Here is a 20,308-nt window from a genome sequence, read left to right on the forward strand (position 1 = left end):
ACCTCTGTGAGATGATTATTCTCTTTTTTTTTTCTGTATGGTGATGGTACTATAAAAGTTGCAGAGGACATTGCACAGAGCTTTCTTTGTTAGGTAGGTTTTACCTGAAAACAATTTTAGCTCTTGGCAATTTTAAGTCACTGTCTGAATAAAATAGTTAAGAAGTAAGTAACTGTGTTCAGTCTTGTCTGAACATCTTCTGTTCTAGTGTGGAATTGGTGAGGAAGGATCTGTTTTGGGGGGGAATAGTACTAATCAGTTATTCTTTCGAGTAATCATTCTGGTAGAAGTATCTTGAGTCTTAAGTATACTGGTGCAAGCACTTTGCGATGATTAATGTTAGGGATTATTAAACTTATGGCTACATTTTACTTTTAGCTACCATGTTGCATAACTTTTCACATTTTACTGAAAAATAACAGAGTAATTCTGCAAGGCTGCTGCTGCCACACCAAAATTCACACGACATTTTTCTGAGTAGTAAGCTAAGGAATACCACATTTCCCAGCCAGTGTGGGCTATCACCTACCTGAATGCACTTTTGTTCACATGAACTCACCAAAAGATGAGAGGGAATATGAAACGAAGCTAAGAGCTGTAGGTTACACAGCAAACTTTGTTCCATCATTGGAAATCTTCACTGAATCTGGCACAGGGAACTGAGTGGTCTGTATTCATGGATGTTTTGAATATCCATATGAATGTTTTCCTGAGAGACAGCTTTGTAAAATTCACCTTTAACAAATACTTGTTTGCCTAACCCAGTAAAAGCTGTATTAACGTTTACTACCTAGTACCCATTGAGGTGGAAAGGAATATAAAGTTTGAATCAGAATAATATAATGCTGTCTGGGATTTGATAATTGGCATTTGTTACCTGTATTACTGTAAATTTTTAGCCTTTTTCTCCAAATATGTTTCAGGGATGCAAAGCTGTTAATAATTCATCTGTGCTTCTTTGCTTCTTGTGCATGCATACCTGAACAGTGGAGCAGGGCGGATGTAACTGAGGTCTCATTCATTAAGGCCTTAGAGAAAGTCCATAACACTCTCCCATGCCTCTTTGTTTTCCCCACGTATGCCATAATCATCAAATGAGTTAGAAATGGGCAGATGCAGTCAGGATCTCCCTTGAGCAATACTTTCATTTATGCTTCACCCCAGGACAACTTCTGTACTGCATGAATTGGTTTTGTATATAATCAACAAAACTGAGGATTTCCACTATGTTTGCGGAAATAACAGAAAAACATGCCTTACTCATGCTTGAAATATAGCCAGACCTACAACATCCATAATGCAAACAGCAGAAATAGGAAGGATATCAAATCCAATGAATAATTTATAAAATATCAAATTAACCATATGCCAAACAAGAAAATCATCAAAGGATGAATAAAGACTAATGTGTGCACCAGAGAATCGGGTAGTGTTGACGTAGTTCAAAAATATTACTATGCAACAATGAAGTACACCAAAGGTGATCTCATCAAGATGTTCTCTGAGCCAGAGTCCAAGGCATCTGTTTAAAATGCACGTTTTAAACAATAGGCTATATAGATCAACATGTAAATCTGAAGATCACTGATCTTAATTTTTTTTAGGAAAATGTCTAATAAACTTTTTGTGTATTTCATGTTTTCTTTCACTTTTATACATGAGGCTTTAGACAGTAAGACCCAAGCCAGTTTCCCCAAATGGTTTTGTAGGGTGTTCTGTACATGGACCAAGGCAATGCATGTTTGTTTTTTTTTTTAATTTATTTTTATTTTTTGAGTTGTCAACATCCCTTCTAATTATTTTTGATATAATTATAAATCCATAATTACTTATTTTTTGCATAGAGAGACTTTATCATCTCTTAAAATTGATAAAAAATGAAATTGGAGTAAATTAAAAATAGATTGTGGGAGATCAAGTGTCTTAAGGGGATTTCAGTTTCCTAGTAATAGCAATTTCAATAAGATCCTTAAATACTCAGAACATCACCAAAACCAGTGAATAGATGTGAGCCCATTCAAAGCCATCTAAAATTAAAAGTGTTAATCCAGAGAGAGGTTAGGATGAGTGAATAATTTAGTTGTGTTAATTCTTGAGGTTGAAGTGGGATTTCAGCACTTCCTTGGTGTGAATGAAATTTTAGACACTAAGAGCTGAGTCCTAATTTATGTTTAGCCATGCAGAGACTTACTACTGGATTGCATTTGTAGAAAACATCATAAAATTAGTAGAGCTGCTTTCCCTGGTAAACGTTATATTTCCTAATTTGTGTTTGCACGATGCAGTAACCACTAATAATGTGATGAAAAATTATGCAGCCACAGAATAAATCCAGTAAATTTCCCTCAAATGGAAACTTAAGCTTGTAGGTACTTGTTAAATTTATCTCAAAAGAAGGTAATATATTAAGTGGGGAAAAAAAATATTGATACGTGGCACAGGAAAAGCTGTTTTAATGGCATAGTAAGAAATAATGCTTTTAAAGACGTTCTCTAAACCTCTGTGACTGTTGACTGTCTTTCCAAGACTGTTCAGACTGAAAGAGCCAAGCAAATTAAAAAGAAGCAGCAAAATTTAGCTATTGTGTTCATCACTCATTCTGTCATTCCAAATGAAAAACTGTAAATCTGATCACTCACAGGAATCTCCAGAAGGAATGGCAGAGTCTGGGTGAATGTCTGCCCTGCCATTGTGCTATTCAACATACTAATATAGATAGAGCCAGAAAGGGTCAGTTTGAATTTTGTGGCAATCCAAATAGCTACCGAAAAACAACGTAGAACTGAGTGTAAGACTTAGTAGAGTCTTGAGACTTCATTTTACTCTGTCTCAAGCAGAAGTTTTGAGTGTTCTCTCCAAAGAGGAGGGGAAGGGAAGGGAAGGGAAGGGAAGGGAAGGGAAGGGAAGGGAAGGGAAGGGAAGGGAAGGGAAGGGAAGGGAAGGGAAGGGGGAAGGGAAGGGAAGGGAAGGGAAGGGAAGGGAAGGGAAGGGAAGGGAAGGGAAGGGAAGGGAAGGGAAGGGAAGGGAAGGGAAGGGAAGGGAAGGGAAGGGAAGGGAAGGGAAGGGAAGAAGGGAAGGGAAGGGAAGGGAATAATATTGTTATAAAGACATTTTACTACTTTTAGAAATAAAAGGAAAAAATTCAGGCATGGCAAGTTTTGTTGCTTGGTGGTTCTTTGCAAGTTCAAGTTTGCCACTTCGTTTTTCTGAAAGATTTGTCACATTATAATTGGTCTGAAGGGCCTGATTACGGAGCATATTCTGTCAAGGCAATTGGTGTCAACCTCAAGGAAATTATGTGCTCACATGTCAGGTGTTATTATGTCAGCATACTTTTGTAGCTTTCAGATTTTGCAGAAAAATGTAACCGGATTATTTTGCATATTGTCTTCTGTTACACAAATGAAATGCAGTCAAATTCTAGTTAAAAATTTGGAGAAGTTTGATTATAGCTCAAAATAGTATGTGTAAATTTTTATCTACAAAGCCAATCTTTTACTCCACGAGCCTTTGAATATCTATGCCAACATCCATTGTTAAAGCAGAATATGTTGATTTTTAGAAGCACTCTCCTTCAGCTCCTGCATCCAAATTCTCATTGAATTTATTTGCTCTGGAGAATGCAGTAAGGAGTAAGACTTACCCTTTGTATTTTTATATACGTATATATATATAAAAGTTTTAATTCACTTGTTAGTAGAGATTGTTAAGAGTTATTGCCACACTAACAGTGTAAATTGTATTTTATCTGTTGTTTTGAATAATTCCAGATGGATGCATTCAAATAATTCTCTATTCAAAAAGACTTTCCTAGATATGGGTTGATGAAGAAGGCCAGATTTGATAGAGCATAGCCTTTTATTGCATGTTTGTTGAAAGCCTAAAAATTTGGCCAAAGATATAGCTGTGTTGGTCAGTATCTTGATTTACATTTCTTATTTTACCTAAAGTAGTCCTAATACAATGTAAAATGAATACAGTGAATTTAAATTGTATATACCAAAGTAATGATACCTAAATTACTAAAAAAAAATCGATATATACCAGTCCTGAAAATTCTATTCTCTCATTTCTGGAAATGTCAAAGACCTTTCTCCCTTCAGATTGCACAGGACCTGACAGGTGGTCTTGTGTTGATTCATACACAATACTGGTGTAAGGTGCAAGGTTCTTCTGGTGCACAAAAGAGGTTATTATACTGATAAATGCCTTGTGGGTTATGCTCTTTTTAAACGTTCTGGGAACTGATTTGCCAGCTAAAGTCATGGTCAATTCATGGTCACTTAATGAAGGGTTCATTTAGTAAAATCAAAAATAGGCAGCTACTCTAAGCTGGTGTCTTTTTTTATATTCATGGATGGAGATATCATACTTCTTCCCATTTGTCTTATATAGGTGTTTTTTTTTATTATTTTTTATTTTATTTTAACAAAGCATCCTAGAACTGCCCATAGCTCCCTTTATTTCCTAGACAGAAAGATGATTAACATCAGGAAACAGCTTTCCCAATGTCGATGGCATACAGTGAGAAAGCAAATTGCAAAACGTTTCATTTAATGTAACTTTTCACTTTTTTTTTGTTTGTTTGTTAAGTGGTTAAATGGTTTTGAAAGGCTCATTTTCTTTTTCAGTAAGAAAAAGATGCCTACCCTGCTGAAAATTATGATAAAGCTTAGATTAAATGCTTACAAAGCATTATTAATCTTAGCATTTTCTTTACAGACATGGATATTTCCATCTCACTTTATTTTCAGAAAAGATGTTACATTCATATTACTTTTCTAAATTGCCTATTTAGGTAGAGCTCTTTTGAGCCAATGGGTAATTTTTTAGATACATAACTGAGAGCATAGATGAGCACAGTATTATTACATCCAAAATTAATTAAGTAATAAGTGGTTTTGAAATAAAGTACATTCTTGTCCAAAAATAATTATTTCGTATTCTAAAATGCTTCAGTTGAAATTCTGGTTCCGTTGAAGTCGGTGATCAGTTATAGTCAGTAACTATTCCTTCAACACAATTTGGCCCTTTAAAACCTTTATCTACATATATTTTTACTACATTATGTTATATGCTTGTATATATAGTGGTATATGTATATAGTTCAAAAACACGTTGCAAAAATACGGATTTTTTTATCAATATTGAATGTTTGTTTATAAAGTCTGTGATATTTATTCATTATATTTTAAGTGTTTAAAAATACTTAAGATAAATTTACTTTATACAACAATATTTTTTTTCGTAGCTTCCCCATGGGTAGATAAAAGTCGAACTCCAAACAAAATAGATCTGTATGATGTTCGCAGAAGACCATGGTAAGCTTTCCTTAAAGGACTGATGTATATAAATCTCTTGCCTCCTAGATATGACTTCAAAGACAAAATTTTTAGATTATTAATATGTAATATTTCTTACTTTTAGATATTACTGTTTTCTTCATATAAACTCAGTTAATTCTTCTGAACAGTCAATGTTAAAATTATACTACTTGTTATGCAGCGTCCACTGTACTATGTCATACTATTGCCTTACAAGAATCATTTCATAGGTAGATAACTATCTAATAAGTGTTCATATAAAATGTGGATTTTGTGCCAAAATCAGATGTAAGTCAGATTAGCAGACTGAGCCACTTTTTCCAGACTTTCTGCAAATGCTTACAAATATTTATCAGTGGTTTAGACTAGCTAAGGAATCACTAGACAAGTAAAAGACAGAGAACAGTGGGATTGTTTCTCATGATATTTTTCTTTAAGCCTCTCAAGGCGTAATGCATACTGATAATTGGATCAGTACTAGTTGAATATACTCTCTCAAAGGACAAAGTATTTTTCCCTAAACCTGACTGATGCAATAATTAATCTGTCATCAAGACCTTTAGCTCTGAAATAGTGTACACGCTTTTCAGTTATCAACATATGAAAATAGTGAATTTTAATAAGTATAGCCTATTTTCAGGCTTTGCAATTGCAGTTTGGTTTATTTAGAAGGAGACACAGCAAGAGAGAAAATGATGTCACATGGTTTTCTACTAGTTACAATAAGAGGATTTTTTTTCGTTGTTCAGATGGATAAATTAAAGATTGCAGAGTGTTGAAAACATACAGCAAATGTGTTTTCAAACATGAGTCATTCATATTCTCTGTTTATTTCAGGTATATCCAAGGAGCTGCATCTCCCAAAGATATGCTTATTTTAGTTGATGCGTAAGTGTTTAATGTTTGAATGTTGACATTAGAGAGATAAAAGTTATTAGATTGAACATATCTCCATATGCTGAAAAGGGAAGAGATGATTAAGAAGTCCTTATATGGAGGGATCAAAAATTGGTTTTCAACAAAATAAATACACAGGAAAATATATTTCCAAAAAGCCCAAACCAAACCTTCAAGTTATTTGAACTATGTAGAAGGAAGTGTTTTTGTATTCCTTTAATATTATTCTGCTTTCAGTTTCTTAATAATTAATAATCAGATGAAAATTTCTCCTGTGCATGCTAAGATTTGCTGTAAAACACAAAAGCAGAAACAAATTACTAGAAACAGAAAAGTGGATTTAATCATAATTTCATGAGCTTGAAGGATGAGAATTTGTGCAGACTTCAAGTTTTACTGTACATATTTAAAGCTCAGTTTCTATAAATCATTAATTTGCAAGCAATTTAAATTATTTTCATAGATAAATTTCCCTTTGAAAGAAATGCAAAATAAAATGAAAATAAATATTTTGTGTGTGTGTTGCATTTTTCCAGTATAGCCCTATTCATTTGTCCTTATTGACAGGTTATTCAGTAAGGACACAAAAGAATAATGCTATTGCAGAATATGAGAAATTTGCAGCTACCTTTTCTGATTTCATATATAAAAAATCATCCGATGTTTGGTGTTTATACTGAGATATTTATTCGATGCAGTGTAGAAATTGAGCAAAGAAATTGATAAAAAAAACCTCTCTCTTTGCCTTGGCAAGGCTTCTTTTGTTTAGACTAATGTCAAAGGACTAAAGGAAGCACTGAACTTGATGTGTCAAACAGATAGCTTTATACGGATAGAAATGTTCAGAGAGAATTTGCATTTAATGATTTTAAATGTGGTGAAGTGCTTTCAGTTCAGGAGTGAGGTTTATCAATATTTTTTATTTCTGCACTTCAATTTAGGTTTTACCTTGAATCAAAAAAGCTGCCATTTGGGTATCTGAAAATTTAAAGCTGTAAATCTATGTGTAGGAGTATGAAATGTTCAGATAATGCATTGGTTGAGTGTGGTTAACTGGCTCAGATTTGCTGAAAAGAAAATGAGCAAATGATGTATCATTATGACTTAATCATAGCCACAGGATTCTGGCTTGGAATGCCAGTTTTGGACTTCTTTTTTTTTTTTTTTTTTTAGTTGTATAATGCTATTAATGCTATAATATTAATGATGTGTTGGAGAATTCAGGAGAATAATTGAAAATTCAAGTGTGAAAGTTGCTGAGAATGCTGTTCGGTGCTCTGTATTTTCTTTGCATATTTAAAATTCTTTTCTTAAAGTGATCTTTTCTCTTATCCTGTGGATTTCTGTTAGGAGTGGAAGTGTCAGTGGATTGACATTGAAGCTGATCCGCACCTCGGTCATTGAGATGTTAGAGACATTGTCTGACGATGACTTTGTGAATGTAGTTTCAGTGAGTATCTGTTTCTTCAACAAAATTTGCATTGTCAACAAAGCTGTAAGCAACCTGTCTTCAATGCCAGTTTTGAGAACCTGCTAAGAGACTTAAGAAAAAAATATTACAAAATATCACATTTGGCTAACTATTTTCTTGTAAAGTATAATGGGAGCCATAGAAATAATAGATTCATCAATATGTATGCATTTGAATGAAGGGCTAATGAAGCTGCAGCAGAAAAGGAAGCTGTTAAAGCAAAAGTAATTTAAACAAATTTCTGTGTGGCCGAATTGTCCTTTCTGATATATAATTCTGGTCCGTTTAATAGATCTACTCGACTGATACATGCAAATCCTCTTGAAATAGTTGGTGGTCTCCTGGTATTATGTTGTGTTTCAGGAGTCTGTTTTTGTAGGTACAATGCTGCAGAGGAGGTAGGGGGGAGTTCTTTCTTCCAGGCTGCTGGCAGTTGAGAGGCCTGTTTTAACTGATGCAGAGATGTACAGCTTGTACATCCAACCTGCCAAAGAGGTGTTCCTGAGAAGTTCTACAGTTAGTAATTTGATGGTAGCAAAGCAATTTTTCTCATAATACAGTGTCATGGTTTTGGCTGGGATAGAGTCAGTTTTCTTCACAGAAGCTCATGCAATGCTGCATTTTCGATTTTTGATGAAAATAGTGGTGATAACACACCAATGTTTTAGTCATTGCTGAGCAGAACTTACACAGAGCCAATGATTTTCTGCTTCTCGTGCTGTTCTGCCAGCAAGGAGGCTAGGGGAGCACAAGGAACTGGGAGGGGACACAGTCAAGACAGCTGACCCCACTGGCCAAAGGGATATTCCACACCATATGGCATCACGATCACCAATAAAAGCTGGGGTAAAGAAGGAGGAAGAGGAGGATATTCAGAGTGATGGAGTTTGTCTTCCCAAGAAACCATTATGCGTGATGAGTCCTGCTTTCCTGAAAGTGACTGAACACTTGCCTGCCGACAGGGAGTAGTGAATGAATTCCTGGTTTGCTTTGCTTGCATGCACGGCTTTGGCTTATCTAGTGACCTGTCTTTATCTCAACCCGTGAGTTTTCACAGTTTTACCTTTCCAATTCTCCCTCACATCCCACATGGGAAGAGTGAGCGAGTGGCTGGGTGGTACTCAGCTGCCTGCCAGGGCTAAACCACAACAATATAATAGAGGGGGGGATACATGTAGGGACTTAAGAATATACAAAATTTATTCACAGAGACAGCATACATGATATGAAGGTCAAAGGACTGGTGCAAGGAAGGTAGGATTGTAAGGATTATCAAATGAAGGAGATGCCGGCATTTTTGGGGCTGGATTTTCAGCAGCTAAGATCTTTCAGAACATAATCTGAAACTTCAGTGCTATGTGTGGTTACTACACTTGACTACTAGCCTTAAAACTTCAGTTTCTCTAAAAAAGATTTTTTAAATAGTTCTTTAATTAATTTATTTATTTATTTATTGTGGAGTGGCATTTCAGTCTTCTTAATACTTGCATGGAAATGAAAGTGCAAATTCCTGGTTTTCTAAAAAAGGCTGAAGGCAAAATAAAATTGTTTTGGGGAGAGGGAGGTTGTTATGGGCTACTTTCAGTTTTCAGGCTCATACCTTGAATGCCATGGTCTAGCCTCAGGCAAGGCTTTCTTTTTTTTTTTTTTTTTAATGAAGTTGTTGAATTGTAATACTTTGATTCTAAGGATTTAGGATAGGAGCACTGGCTTACTCTTAATGACAAGAGACAGCCTGCATGGTGAGTAACTCTACAATGATTTTGAAGGCAATTTTCAACTTCTACAGATGTGTTGTAGCCAGCCTGCAGGGAGAAAGACCTGAAATATCACTATCAGAAATTTCTTTGAACACCACTTATTGCTTCATCTTTTGCTGTCAGTCTAGCTAGACCTTTCTCCAAGTAGTAGAGAGAAGATTTTATTTGCAACGACATTTCCTTTTTTCAAGTTTTTAATAGTGAATTAGATGGTTTTCTTTAGTCTAAATTGCAGTGAAAAAAAAAAAAAAACTTTTTTATTATTAGAAGAAAATAAGCTTTTTGCAATGGCATTAGACAGCTGAACTCTGTTCACTGTTTTATTTATTTGTTTGTTTTTTTTAAAAGAAGACTCTAATCATAAACTGATAGAAATTGGTTACTGTAATCAATGCAACTATGCCAGCTTTTGTCATTTGAAGATGTGGACCCACACTGCCTCCTGATTCATGCAGTTTTAACAACTCTTTCTTTCATTTACTCTAAGCTGGCCAGAAATAGTGTATCTTAATGCTGAGATAGTAAGTCTTAGAATTAGGGTATTTTATGAAGTAAGTTTCAGTGATATTACAATGAGGTCCCAAGGTTGGGATTTGTTTCAAAAAAGGATTAGAAATTTTTGAAAATTTTCTGCAGTACATTTTCCAAGTGGTTTTTAATTTGCAACATGTAAGGACCATTTTTCTTTGAATGAAATTAATACTTCAGAACCACTTGTTGATATTTGACTTCAGAACCAAAGAGGACTTTTTTCTTGAGCTGCATTCATCCTCAGGGGAAACCAACACTCACAGAAGTATACATAATAGAACATGCCATCTCTAACTGTTCTGTAAAGTGATATTTGATGTTGTGCATCTATGATTTAAAATTCCATATTAAATCTTTTTAGTATTGTAATTACTTTTCTATTACCTGTTTCATGTATTTAGATGACTTACATATTGAAACTGTGGGAGAGATTGTGTTCTGATATTTTCTTTCTATAACAGAAGGAGAATCATATGCTATAGACAAGAAACAAAAGATTTTACTATTACAAGTGAGAGAAGTAAACCTTGAAGTCTGGTCTTTTTTAGGATTTTAGGTTAGATTGGTCTATTTTTTCACAGTCTGAGCAAAGCCTCAAACCAAAGTTAAGTACCGAGAGGACACTGCTTAAGAAGGTGATATATTATCACATTCAGTATTATTTGTTCTTAAGATTATTCACAGGAGCATATCCACGTGCAGAACTTTTATAAAGCATTTATCCATTGCAGTGTTGGTATTAGTTGCCATACTGTTTTCATGTATGCTGTCTTATTTTTCATGTTTGATTGAAGTGTACACCTTTAGTGAAAAGCTGTATGATTTATTAGTTTTTTGTACTGTGTTAAAAGTCAGATGGTTCATTAATTTTTGTCTGTTTTTAAATATATATATATATTTAATGATATGAGGATCATATGGAGGAATGACAACAGAATCACAAAATCATCTGTGTTGGGAAAGACCTTTAAGATCAACAAGTCCAACCATCAACCTGACATCCCAAGTCCCATGACTAAACCATGTCACTTAGTGTCACATCCACATGTATTTTAAATACCACCAGAGATGGGGACTCCACCATTTTCCTGAGTACTCATTCTATGATAGAGAAACAGACATCATTATTCTACACTGGAATTCTACACATTATTGTATTCCATAATAGATAAGGCATATCTAAAATAAATCTATCCCTGTTGGTTCCTTCATAACCCCAAAAGATCAACTAAAGTGTTTTGATCTAGGTGAAGGAAATATAATTTGTTCATTATGTTTCATGCTGTTGCTTAAGGACAGTTTCTCTTGAAGCATCCTGGTATTAGAATGGCATCATTGTCTAATTAAAAGCCCCCGCAAAAGATTATAATTTATAGTTAACACAATATTAGTGAATTGATATATGAATACTGAAAATTATCTGCCATTTTTTCTTTCCCTTTTGGATCTTTTGGCCAAGAAATCAACAGTTGTTTTATGGGCTGTTAGATTTAATAACCATAGAGTGTATGTAATGAGGTTTTGAGTTAGCTGAAGAGCTGTTTTACGGCTAACCTCTGCCAAGATGTTGTCCCACAAAACCCATATGTGTGATGATTCATGCCCACAACTGAGACATGGATTTAAGCTTATGCCAATCACTTCTAGAAAGTGACAGGATGATTTAATCAACCATGCCTGGTATATGGAGAAATCCTGGGAAACAAAAAGCTTAAAAGTGGATGTGCTAAAATACATTAGTTCTACTGATTTAATGTAGTTCTTGCATTTATTTCCAGAGAAAAAGGGCTGAATGAACTGTTAAGTCACGTGAAGACTGCCAGGGGTTAATATGTCATGATTTCCTCTGGGATTTGAATTTTTCTTATCTGAAGTGCTGTGCTTTGTTGCAGAAAGAAAACCTGCTGTTAGGAAGAGCTTAAATGTATGAGTAATACAGCTGTTTTCCCACTAATCCGGTTATATGCTTTGATAGCAGTAAGTGGTAGATGATAGGGGCAGTAATTCTATCCCAGCATGCTATGATTTACTGACTTGGTTTCAAATGTTGACACAGAGAGTGTAATTTGTTTATGATTGTGGGTAGGCTGCAGTTTGCAGGAGAAATGTATTACAACTTCAAGTCTGTAGAGGTGGGGAAAATCACACAGAGGAAAACACAACTTGTAACAACAGACATGTTAAAGGTCAGGAGCCATAGGACTGTTTAGAATCATTTAGCCGTTGTAAAAATCCAAACTAATATGTACTGTTTAGGAGCTAGAAATTAAGTGTTATGAGCGTGCTAGGGATAAGAGAATCATGCTGTAGGAAAATTGAAAGCTCATCTCCTGCTCTTGTGCAGTTTTGCACTGGGACTAAAATCAGAGGAAAGGAGATTCTGGATTAAATTATTTCAATGAAAAAAACACGCAAACCTTATAAGATTATTGTTGGGGATCATCAAAGCAGTCTATGGAATATACACCTTTTCCCACTGATTTTTAATAGCAGCTTTTTGTGTAATTCTGTCAACTCACTGGTTGCTCATTTTTTTACTTTGCTCACCTTACTCCCAAACTGACGCAGCTTTATTAATTAAAATATCTATTATGATATTATAAAACTAATAAGAAAAAAATAAAGTTCAGTAAAGAGCTTTTCAGTTTATCAAAGGGCTCCCTTTTCTTTCTGTTGCATGTTCCTTCATGTACTCTGCCTTTCAAATTGCATCTGTATTCTCTTAGATACAGGGTAAAATTCTTTCCTTCTAGGAAATACTTCCTTTAAGGTCATTTAAAAGCTATGTAAACATGACATGGGTGGAGATCATAGCCTGAAATCTTATTGAAGGAAGGAGGATGCTAGATTTTCCAATGATGTAACGTGTTATGCTTATGCATTCTTTGTTAAATTTAGAATCGTAGAATCATTAAGGTTGTAAAAGACCTCCAAGATCATCTAGTCCAACAATCCCCCTACCACCAATGTCACCCACTAAACCATGTTCCCAGGCACCACGTCCAACCTTTCCTTGAACACTCCCAGGGATGGTGACTCCACCATCTCCCTGGGCAACCTGTTCCAGTGCCTGACTGCGCTTTCTGAGAAGAAATGTCTCCTCATCTGGAACCTGAACCTCACCTGGCGCAACTCAAGGCCATTCCCTCTTGTCCTATCACTAGTTATCTGTGAGAAGAGGCCAACCCCCAGCTCCCCACAGCTTCCTTTCAGGGAGCTGTAGAGAGCAATACGGTCTCCCTTAAGCCTCCTCTTCTCCAGACTAAACAGCCCCAGTGCCCTCAGAAACTCCTCACAGGACTTGTGCTCCAGGCCCTTCGCCAGCTTTGTAGCTCTTCTCTGGACATGATCCGGGGCCTCGATGTCCTTCCTGTAGTGAGGGTCCCAAAACTGAACACAGAACTCGAGGTGCGGCCTCACCAGGGCAAGGCATGCCAGTACAGGGGGACAATCGCCTCCCTGGTCCTGCTGGCTACACTATTCCTGATACAAGCCAGGATGCCGTTGGCCTTCTTGGCCACCTGGGCACACTGCTGGCTCATGTTCAGGTGAGCAATCGGCACCCCCAGATCCTTTTCCTCTGCACAGCTTTCGAGCCACGCTGCCCCAAGCCTGTAGTGCTGCATGGGGTTGTTGTGACCAAAGTGCAGGACCCAGCATGTTCAACCTCATGTTCAGCCATGTTCATTTGTTTGTGTGTACTTCTGTTCAATTGATAAAAATCTTTTGGAAAGCTCTTTAAAATTAAATTCAAAGTTAATACTTTAAGTCAGTTTCCTTTATTACTTTACATCCATTTAAAGTGTCTCTAGTGAACCTTAAATTAAGTTACATACTCAATAGATAAACACCTATTTTCTTCTCGTGTTTTGGATTTTTGACCAGACGAGTTCAATAGTGGCTATTTTTTTCTAAATAACATCGCTCTTTGAGGAGGAAGAAATAAAGCATGATAATGATATTAGTGTGAAATACTAGCACTGAAGTAGTTGCATGGTTGGATCTAGAAGGAAGAGTAGAAAAGGACTCCTGTATTAAGGGGCTTGCCAGCAAGCTTGCTAATTTCTCCAGTCCTTATTTTCCCCTTCTCCACAGTGGAAAATACTAAGGAGAAAATATAAAAATGCCTGCCATCTTTTTCATTATTTGGCAAACTTAAAAATATAATCAAGATCCCACTGCAGCTCTGCATAAGCATCTTTCCTACTGATTTAATCCTGAAGCACTTCAGGTAATAAATCACTGTAGCTCCAGTCAAGTATACAGCCTCCTCTGAGTCATAGCTGTGTGAACAGTAAACAAATATATATTATTCCATTTTTTTCAGTGAAAAACAAGATAAAGCCATGTTTAAAACTGAGTGTTGAGCTTCACTCGTGATTCTCTTAACCATGAGCCATCCAATTCTATCATGACCTTGCAGTTTTTCTTAAACTTAATGGCTCACTTTCAAGGCAAAGGAGAACAATAATAGCTACAGAGAAACACATTTTCACAGTAGCATTTCGTAATGGAAAATCATTGGCATTCCTTAATGGAAAGTTGTTATCTTGAACTTTCCCTATTCAGAGAGCAAATGAATTGTTTTACATATTTTCAAAAAGGTATTATTGATTTTGATGCATCAATCAATCAATGCGCTGTTGATGCTGGGCTGATGCAAAGCTTGAACAAATTATGATCAAAATAGTATTTAAATTCTGCATTGCTAATAATTACAGGAGGAGCTTGCCTATGTATCTGTGAAATTATATTTGTGGGAAATATATCTGGAGGACCTGTTTAGCAAATGTCATGATGAAGAGTATTTTGCAAAAAACAATCGGGGCAATTTAGGGACCTGGAGAAAATTTGGGAACTATGGAAATCAAGCAATTGTTAATAAGTTAGAAAGAATTGTCTTTATAAATGGATTAATGAGAGTAGGAATAGATGCAATAAATGCAATTATATAAACAACATCATAATTTTTTTGTCTGTCCACAAGAGTTTTGTTTTGATTCCCCTCAAGAAAAGAAGGTCAAGAAAGGAGTCGATGATGCTATGTTTAAGTATTTCAGTTGGAGACGGAGTTATGAGGAAGATTAGGGTACGATAAGGTATTGTTTGGCTCATTTAAAATGAGGTTAATTGATTTGGTTGAACTAAATGATCATAGAGGTCCATTCCAACCTAAATAATGCTATGATTGTATGACTTCAGTGGGACCCTGATCCTCAAGAAAGCAAGTTATACAGTTTGTATCAAGAAAAGAAAAAACTGAAGTACTGCTAGGAGTCAAACATATTGCAATCTTCATCTAATATGAACTATAAATGCTTATATAGCTTCAGTGGCATGGCTTGAGACTACTTTTCATCTAAACAGTGTATAGACTGATGGTTCAGTTTCTCTCCCACGAGGTAGACAATGACTATTTGAACTGAGATTTTGCATTTGTGTTTCTTTTGTCCTGGCTGAATAATGTTATATAAATGTGGATAGTGTCAATAACACAAAAGAGTTTGGCTCAGACTTTACTAAATAAAAGTTTGTAGGTACCTTCTCTCAGGACATAAAGTGATTCTTGAAGACATCTTCTCAGAGTCCTGAGTGAGTCATATGAGAAGCTGGACTTCAGACCAGCTTTTCAAAGTATTCTTGGACTCACAGAATTTGAATTTTCTAGGGGTAATTTTGAAGTTCATAAATAAATAGGCTGAGAACTGATTTGATAACACCTAAGAAGTGCTCTCACTGGGGAAAACTCTAGCATCCATAGACTTTTTAAAACTGTCACATAAAGGCGCTGCAAGAATCTCTAGTTGAAGCCCAATAAATTTGAATGGCACATAAATAGTTAATATGCCTCAACAAATTGCAAGGGAAGATTCTTGTCCTCCTCATATCAATATTTAATGCTTTCCTGGAAGATGCACTTTAAGCAAACATCTAGCACTAAACGTAATTGTTATGGTCTATTACAGGAGTAAACAAGGAAATTCTAAAGGCTAGTGATATATGGGTGGTGAGAGAGTGTGCAGGAGGTCAGACTAGAGTATCTCACTGTCCCTTTTGGATTTAAATCAAGAATACATCATTTGCTGTTGATAGTGGTGATTTTTTTTTTCCATTTTGTCTTGCTGACTTAAATGTTTATCCCAAATAGCTGTTTATCATCCACCTTAGTTACTAATGGACTGGAAGGTACTTCATCATCCTTGTGTGATATGAATACATTAGCCTTTATCTTTCTAAATAGAATAATATTTACTAAGCACTTTTGTTTTTTCCTTGTTTACATAACAGTTTAGCTGCATCTATCTAGCAAATTCTGAAGTCCACCCACTCCAGTCTCTCCAACTGCTGCAGCACAGATGCCCAGGCCCTCCAGCCTGGGGTCTGACTCTGGTTGCTGCACTCACACTCCCATGCATGCAGACGCACACAGAGTAGAGCCCCCACCCAGGTGAAGAGCTAGAAATGCAGTTTAAGAAGGCAGGACAGACTGTGCTGATGAGATGCAGGGCATGGCTAGGCAAGCAAGCTGACCAGCCCGCTTTCCCCTTACCCTCTATTTTCCCACACTCATTTATCTCCAAGTCACCTAAATTCATCCCTTTACTTTCCTTGGTTCCTTCTCCTACAAGATCTTGTAGAAAGTCCTGTGCAATCCCCAAATGCATCCCGTAATAGGTCCCACACCCCTAGACTGCAACCTGTCTCAGAGTGAAATCGAGGTTACTGTATTGTAAGTTATTGGGTTAATTCTAGTTATAACTATAATTATAATTACAGTTAATGGAGGGAAATGAAAATCAGCTCCAGAAGACAGCTCATCCTGACTGTCTTGAGCATGTTGAGGACAAATTATAGCCAGAAGGTGCTTGTCTGTCCCCACTCCCTGTAGGGGAGCCTGGCTGCTGCATTGGATGGCGCCTGCAATGCAAAGATAACTGAAATGAGCGGACTACCTCTACTGAGCTGAGAATGCAAAACGGTGTCAGTGGATGTAAAAAAAAAAACAAAAAACAAAACAGGCAAATATTTAAGGAGGAGATTAGGATCTTAATTATAACCTTTTTTTCCTTTTATGTCAGTGTTTGCTTTTTTAACATCAGCTAAATTTTTACTATTATATTAACTGTAACTTTAGTTTGTTGTGGAAGCAAAATGTCCAAGAAAAAAAAGTGAATGGTTTTGAAAAGGAATAGGGCAAATCTTAAGACAAGATCCATTTCATTTTAGATTTGTCGCAATGTGTTAATTCTAAGCAATAATGTACTTGAGTGGAAAAAGAGCCAAAGGAGATGGAAATTAGAAGCTGAAATTCTAATTTAGGTTGTCAGGAGCAGGGATGTTGCTGGAAAGTGTACATTTATTACTGTACAGTGTAGCTTACAATTCCAGATGACGAGATAAGTCACCTCCATTCCCACTTTGAGGCATTGCTTTGGGCATCAATACAGATTTTTAGTGTCTCCTTTTGTAGTTGTCAAATGTTAGAAAGTCAGGCTTCCAACAGAACATGGCACACGCTTCTTCAATTTCCAGAATAAATCCTAACTCTCCATTAGTTTAGTAGTATATAAAATGAATACATTAGTAGTATATAAAATGAGGTGATAGCTCATGGTCACACTGGTTAATAAATCTGTTGGCTAGTTTCGGTTTCTTAATACTTAGTAAAGTACAGGACTCTCTAAAGACTGTGGCATGTCAGATACTGGACCAAAAGTGCATCTCTGAGTCGTCTTTTCAACCAGGAGACAGAGACTAGGGGGAACTGTGACAATATAACTAAAAATCTGTGCTGGGTGCTTGTGTGCTCCCTCGAACAACAAACTCTTTCCTTTTCAGTTCTGAAGAGGCCAGGCTATGCTGGCTTTAGTCATTCTGTCATTCTGCTGGGGAGAGATGACTCTTGTTTAAGGAAATGAGAAAAATACAGCCTGTCCATAAGGTTTGGGACAAGGTGGGAGCTATGTGTTCTCTGTCTCCTTTTTTTTTTTAAAGTATTTCCTACTTAGTCCTCTGTTTAGGAGGTAAAAACTTTAAGTCGTACTAGCAAGATGCTAGCCAGGTGTGGATCTAAAGGAACTCTTAGGCAGAACATGAATGAAATACTCACAGACTTGGCAGGTCTCACACTTTTGAAGACTCACACACTTCCATGCTGCTTCTCTGCTGTAGTAGCAGCATCTCGCCTGTCAGCAGTATGCTGCCACAGCCTCCTTACTGCTTGCAAAGCCCAGGCACCAGGGGCAGCCAGGCACAGCATTTCCCTGCAAGAGTGACAGGCAAGTTTAGGTAAAGCCCTGGGAAGGTGATATCGTAGCCCCCTGCCCTCCCCCAGCTACATGGCCTGGCACAGATGTGTCTGTCTGTCTTTTCATTTGGTGCACTGACAAAATATTCATCTTGCTTTTGATGCCCAGAGCTCGAACCTCATGCATCCAGTGAATTTTTAGGTAATGATTTAATGTTCAAACCTTTATTTCGTGATTTTGGCCAAGGGTGTTTCATGTTCTAAACAGCACAAACTTGACCAAATGAAGATTTCCTCAGTCAATAACAAAAACATACCTCCAAAACCACTTTATAGAAAGTCCCCTACTACAGGTCTCTTGTACAGTACATGTAGGGAGCATAGATATGTGGCATACAATGCATGTTACAGCACTACAGTAGTTGAGAACAGTGAGATTTCTGCAGTAGGTGCTTAAATTTCCAGAAGAATTCAGACACACGTGATGTTAAATGTCCAAGAGTACATGCTAACTTAGCCACAGCATCATGAAATGACCATAAATGAATTCACCTTGCTGAAAGACCTATGGCCAAACCTGACATTCTTTGTTGAAGCATGAGATTCTCAGCGTGGAATTGCACTTTATGGTCTGAGTGTGATTCCTGCTGCACTCAATGGGAGATTTGGATTGATTTATGTGCAGATAATCCCACTAATTAGAAAGGTTAACTAAGATAACTGAGAGCAGATTCTGGTCCAGTATTTGATCCTTTCCCAAATTTTTGTCTCATACTATGCTACAATAATTTGTCAGCAGGTATTTCATGACCTAACAGATTGTTGTTGAATGCTGCTGCTACCTCTGATCTTTCAAGAATCCTTTCAGAAACTTAGTATTAAACATTTTTGCACCTTATATATAGATACACATATATATGTACAGATATATACGTTTCACAGTTAAAAGAAGTGTGATGCATTTCAAATGTCAAGAAACACCAATAGAGTAAACTGACATATAATCTTAATTTTATTTCATCCTATACTCGCAATATTGTTTCAGAGATGCAGGAGTGCTCCTACTGAGTGCTAGAATACATTTTTTTACATTTTCTTTACAATGTATATGTAGGGTTGTACTGTATATCTGAATACTATCTATATGCAAGTCATAGGATAGGAAATAACAGTTATTCTATAGCAACATACGAATGTTGAATTTTAACACCACGTATTTGTTTTTGCCATGTAAATTACAAAATGTTATTGCTTGAGCTGCCTCAAGTTTTTTGTGTACTGAGATCTACATGGCAATAAAAGTTTGCAAATTGCTTTCTTACTATTCTCTAAAAGGATTCTGCTAAATATTTGTATCATCACGTAGCTGAAATATAGTTTGTAACTGGCTTTATTCAAGATTCAGTTATTCTTGGGATTAACCCTAAAATCCTATTACCAAGCCTACAGCACCAGGCAATAAAAGGAAAAGAAAGCAGCAAAGCTGGATTTAGTTACAAGAGGAAAGCCTGATAAAATCAGATCTATTTCACTATTGCTCATTTAATATGTATAGATACAACTGGGTCACCAAGCTGATTTAGCCATGAGGTAGAAGTAGCATAGCAACAAACCTCAGCAGATTGAAAATCAGCAGCAGTAGTATCTGATTAGGCCTTCAGCAAGCTCACTATATTTTTCTCAATTTTCAGTATTCCCAGAGTGGTATTTCTGATTTATTCAGGTATCGTGATCTTGGTGTTTTAAAAGTATAAGTTTTGTAACTGTAGCAAGTGTAAATATAGGAATTACTGCTTTGTCCAATTGCCTTATTTTCTATAAAAGAAGCATTTCTAGATGTTCAAAAATATGTAATTTACATAGTTTAATGTGGTTTTATCTCATGAGGTGTTTTTCTTTTTTTTTTGTTTATTTGCCTTTTTTTTTTTCAGTTTAGAAATGTCACCAGAACATTCTGATTAAATGTTATGTTAAATCATTAGATGTTAGTAAGCTAAGTGGGATGAGTGAAGAATATTTTTAGGAGTTAGCAGGTACAGATGATTGGGATAATCTGATTTTTAACTTAGATTTCATA

The 20,308-nt window shown here is 36.2% G+C and overlaps 1 protein-coding gene across 7 annotated transcripts in view; it reads left to right on the top strand.

Annotated features, from left to right (window-relative positions):
- The window catches only part of CACNA2D1 (calcium voltage-gated channel auxiliary subunit alpha2delta 1), a 406,577-nt gene that overhangs the window by 294,072 nt on the left and 92,197 nt on the right, over positions 1 to 20,308 (top strand). For all 7 annotated transcript variants that reach the window (XM_013180424.3, XM_048062797.2, XM_013180420.3 and 4 more), the window contains exons 8-10: positions 5,252 to 5,321; positions 6,162 to 6,212; positions 7,572 to 7,671. In XM_013180424.3, coding sequence (XP_013035878.1) covers positions 5,252 to 5,321; positions 6,162 to 6,212; positions 7,572 to 7,671 — 221 coding nt within the window. The remainder of the gene's footprint in view (positions 1 to 5,251; positions 5,322 to 6,161; positions 6,213 to 7,571; positions 7,672 to 20,308) is intronic.

Source organism: Anser cygnoides, chromosome 1 (assembly GCF_040182565.1).
Source record: "Anser cygnoides isolate HZ-2024a breed goose chromosome 1, Taihu_goose_T2T_genome, whole genome shotgun sequence".
NCBI lineage: Eukaryota > Metazoa > Chordata > Aves > Anseriformes > Anatidae > Anser > Anser cygnoides.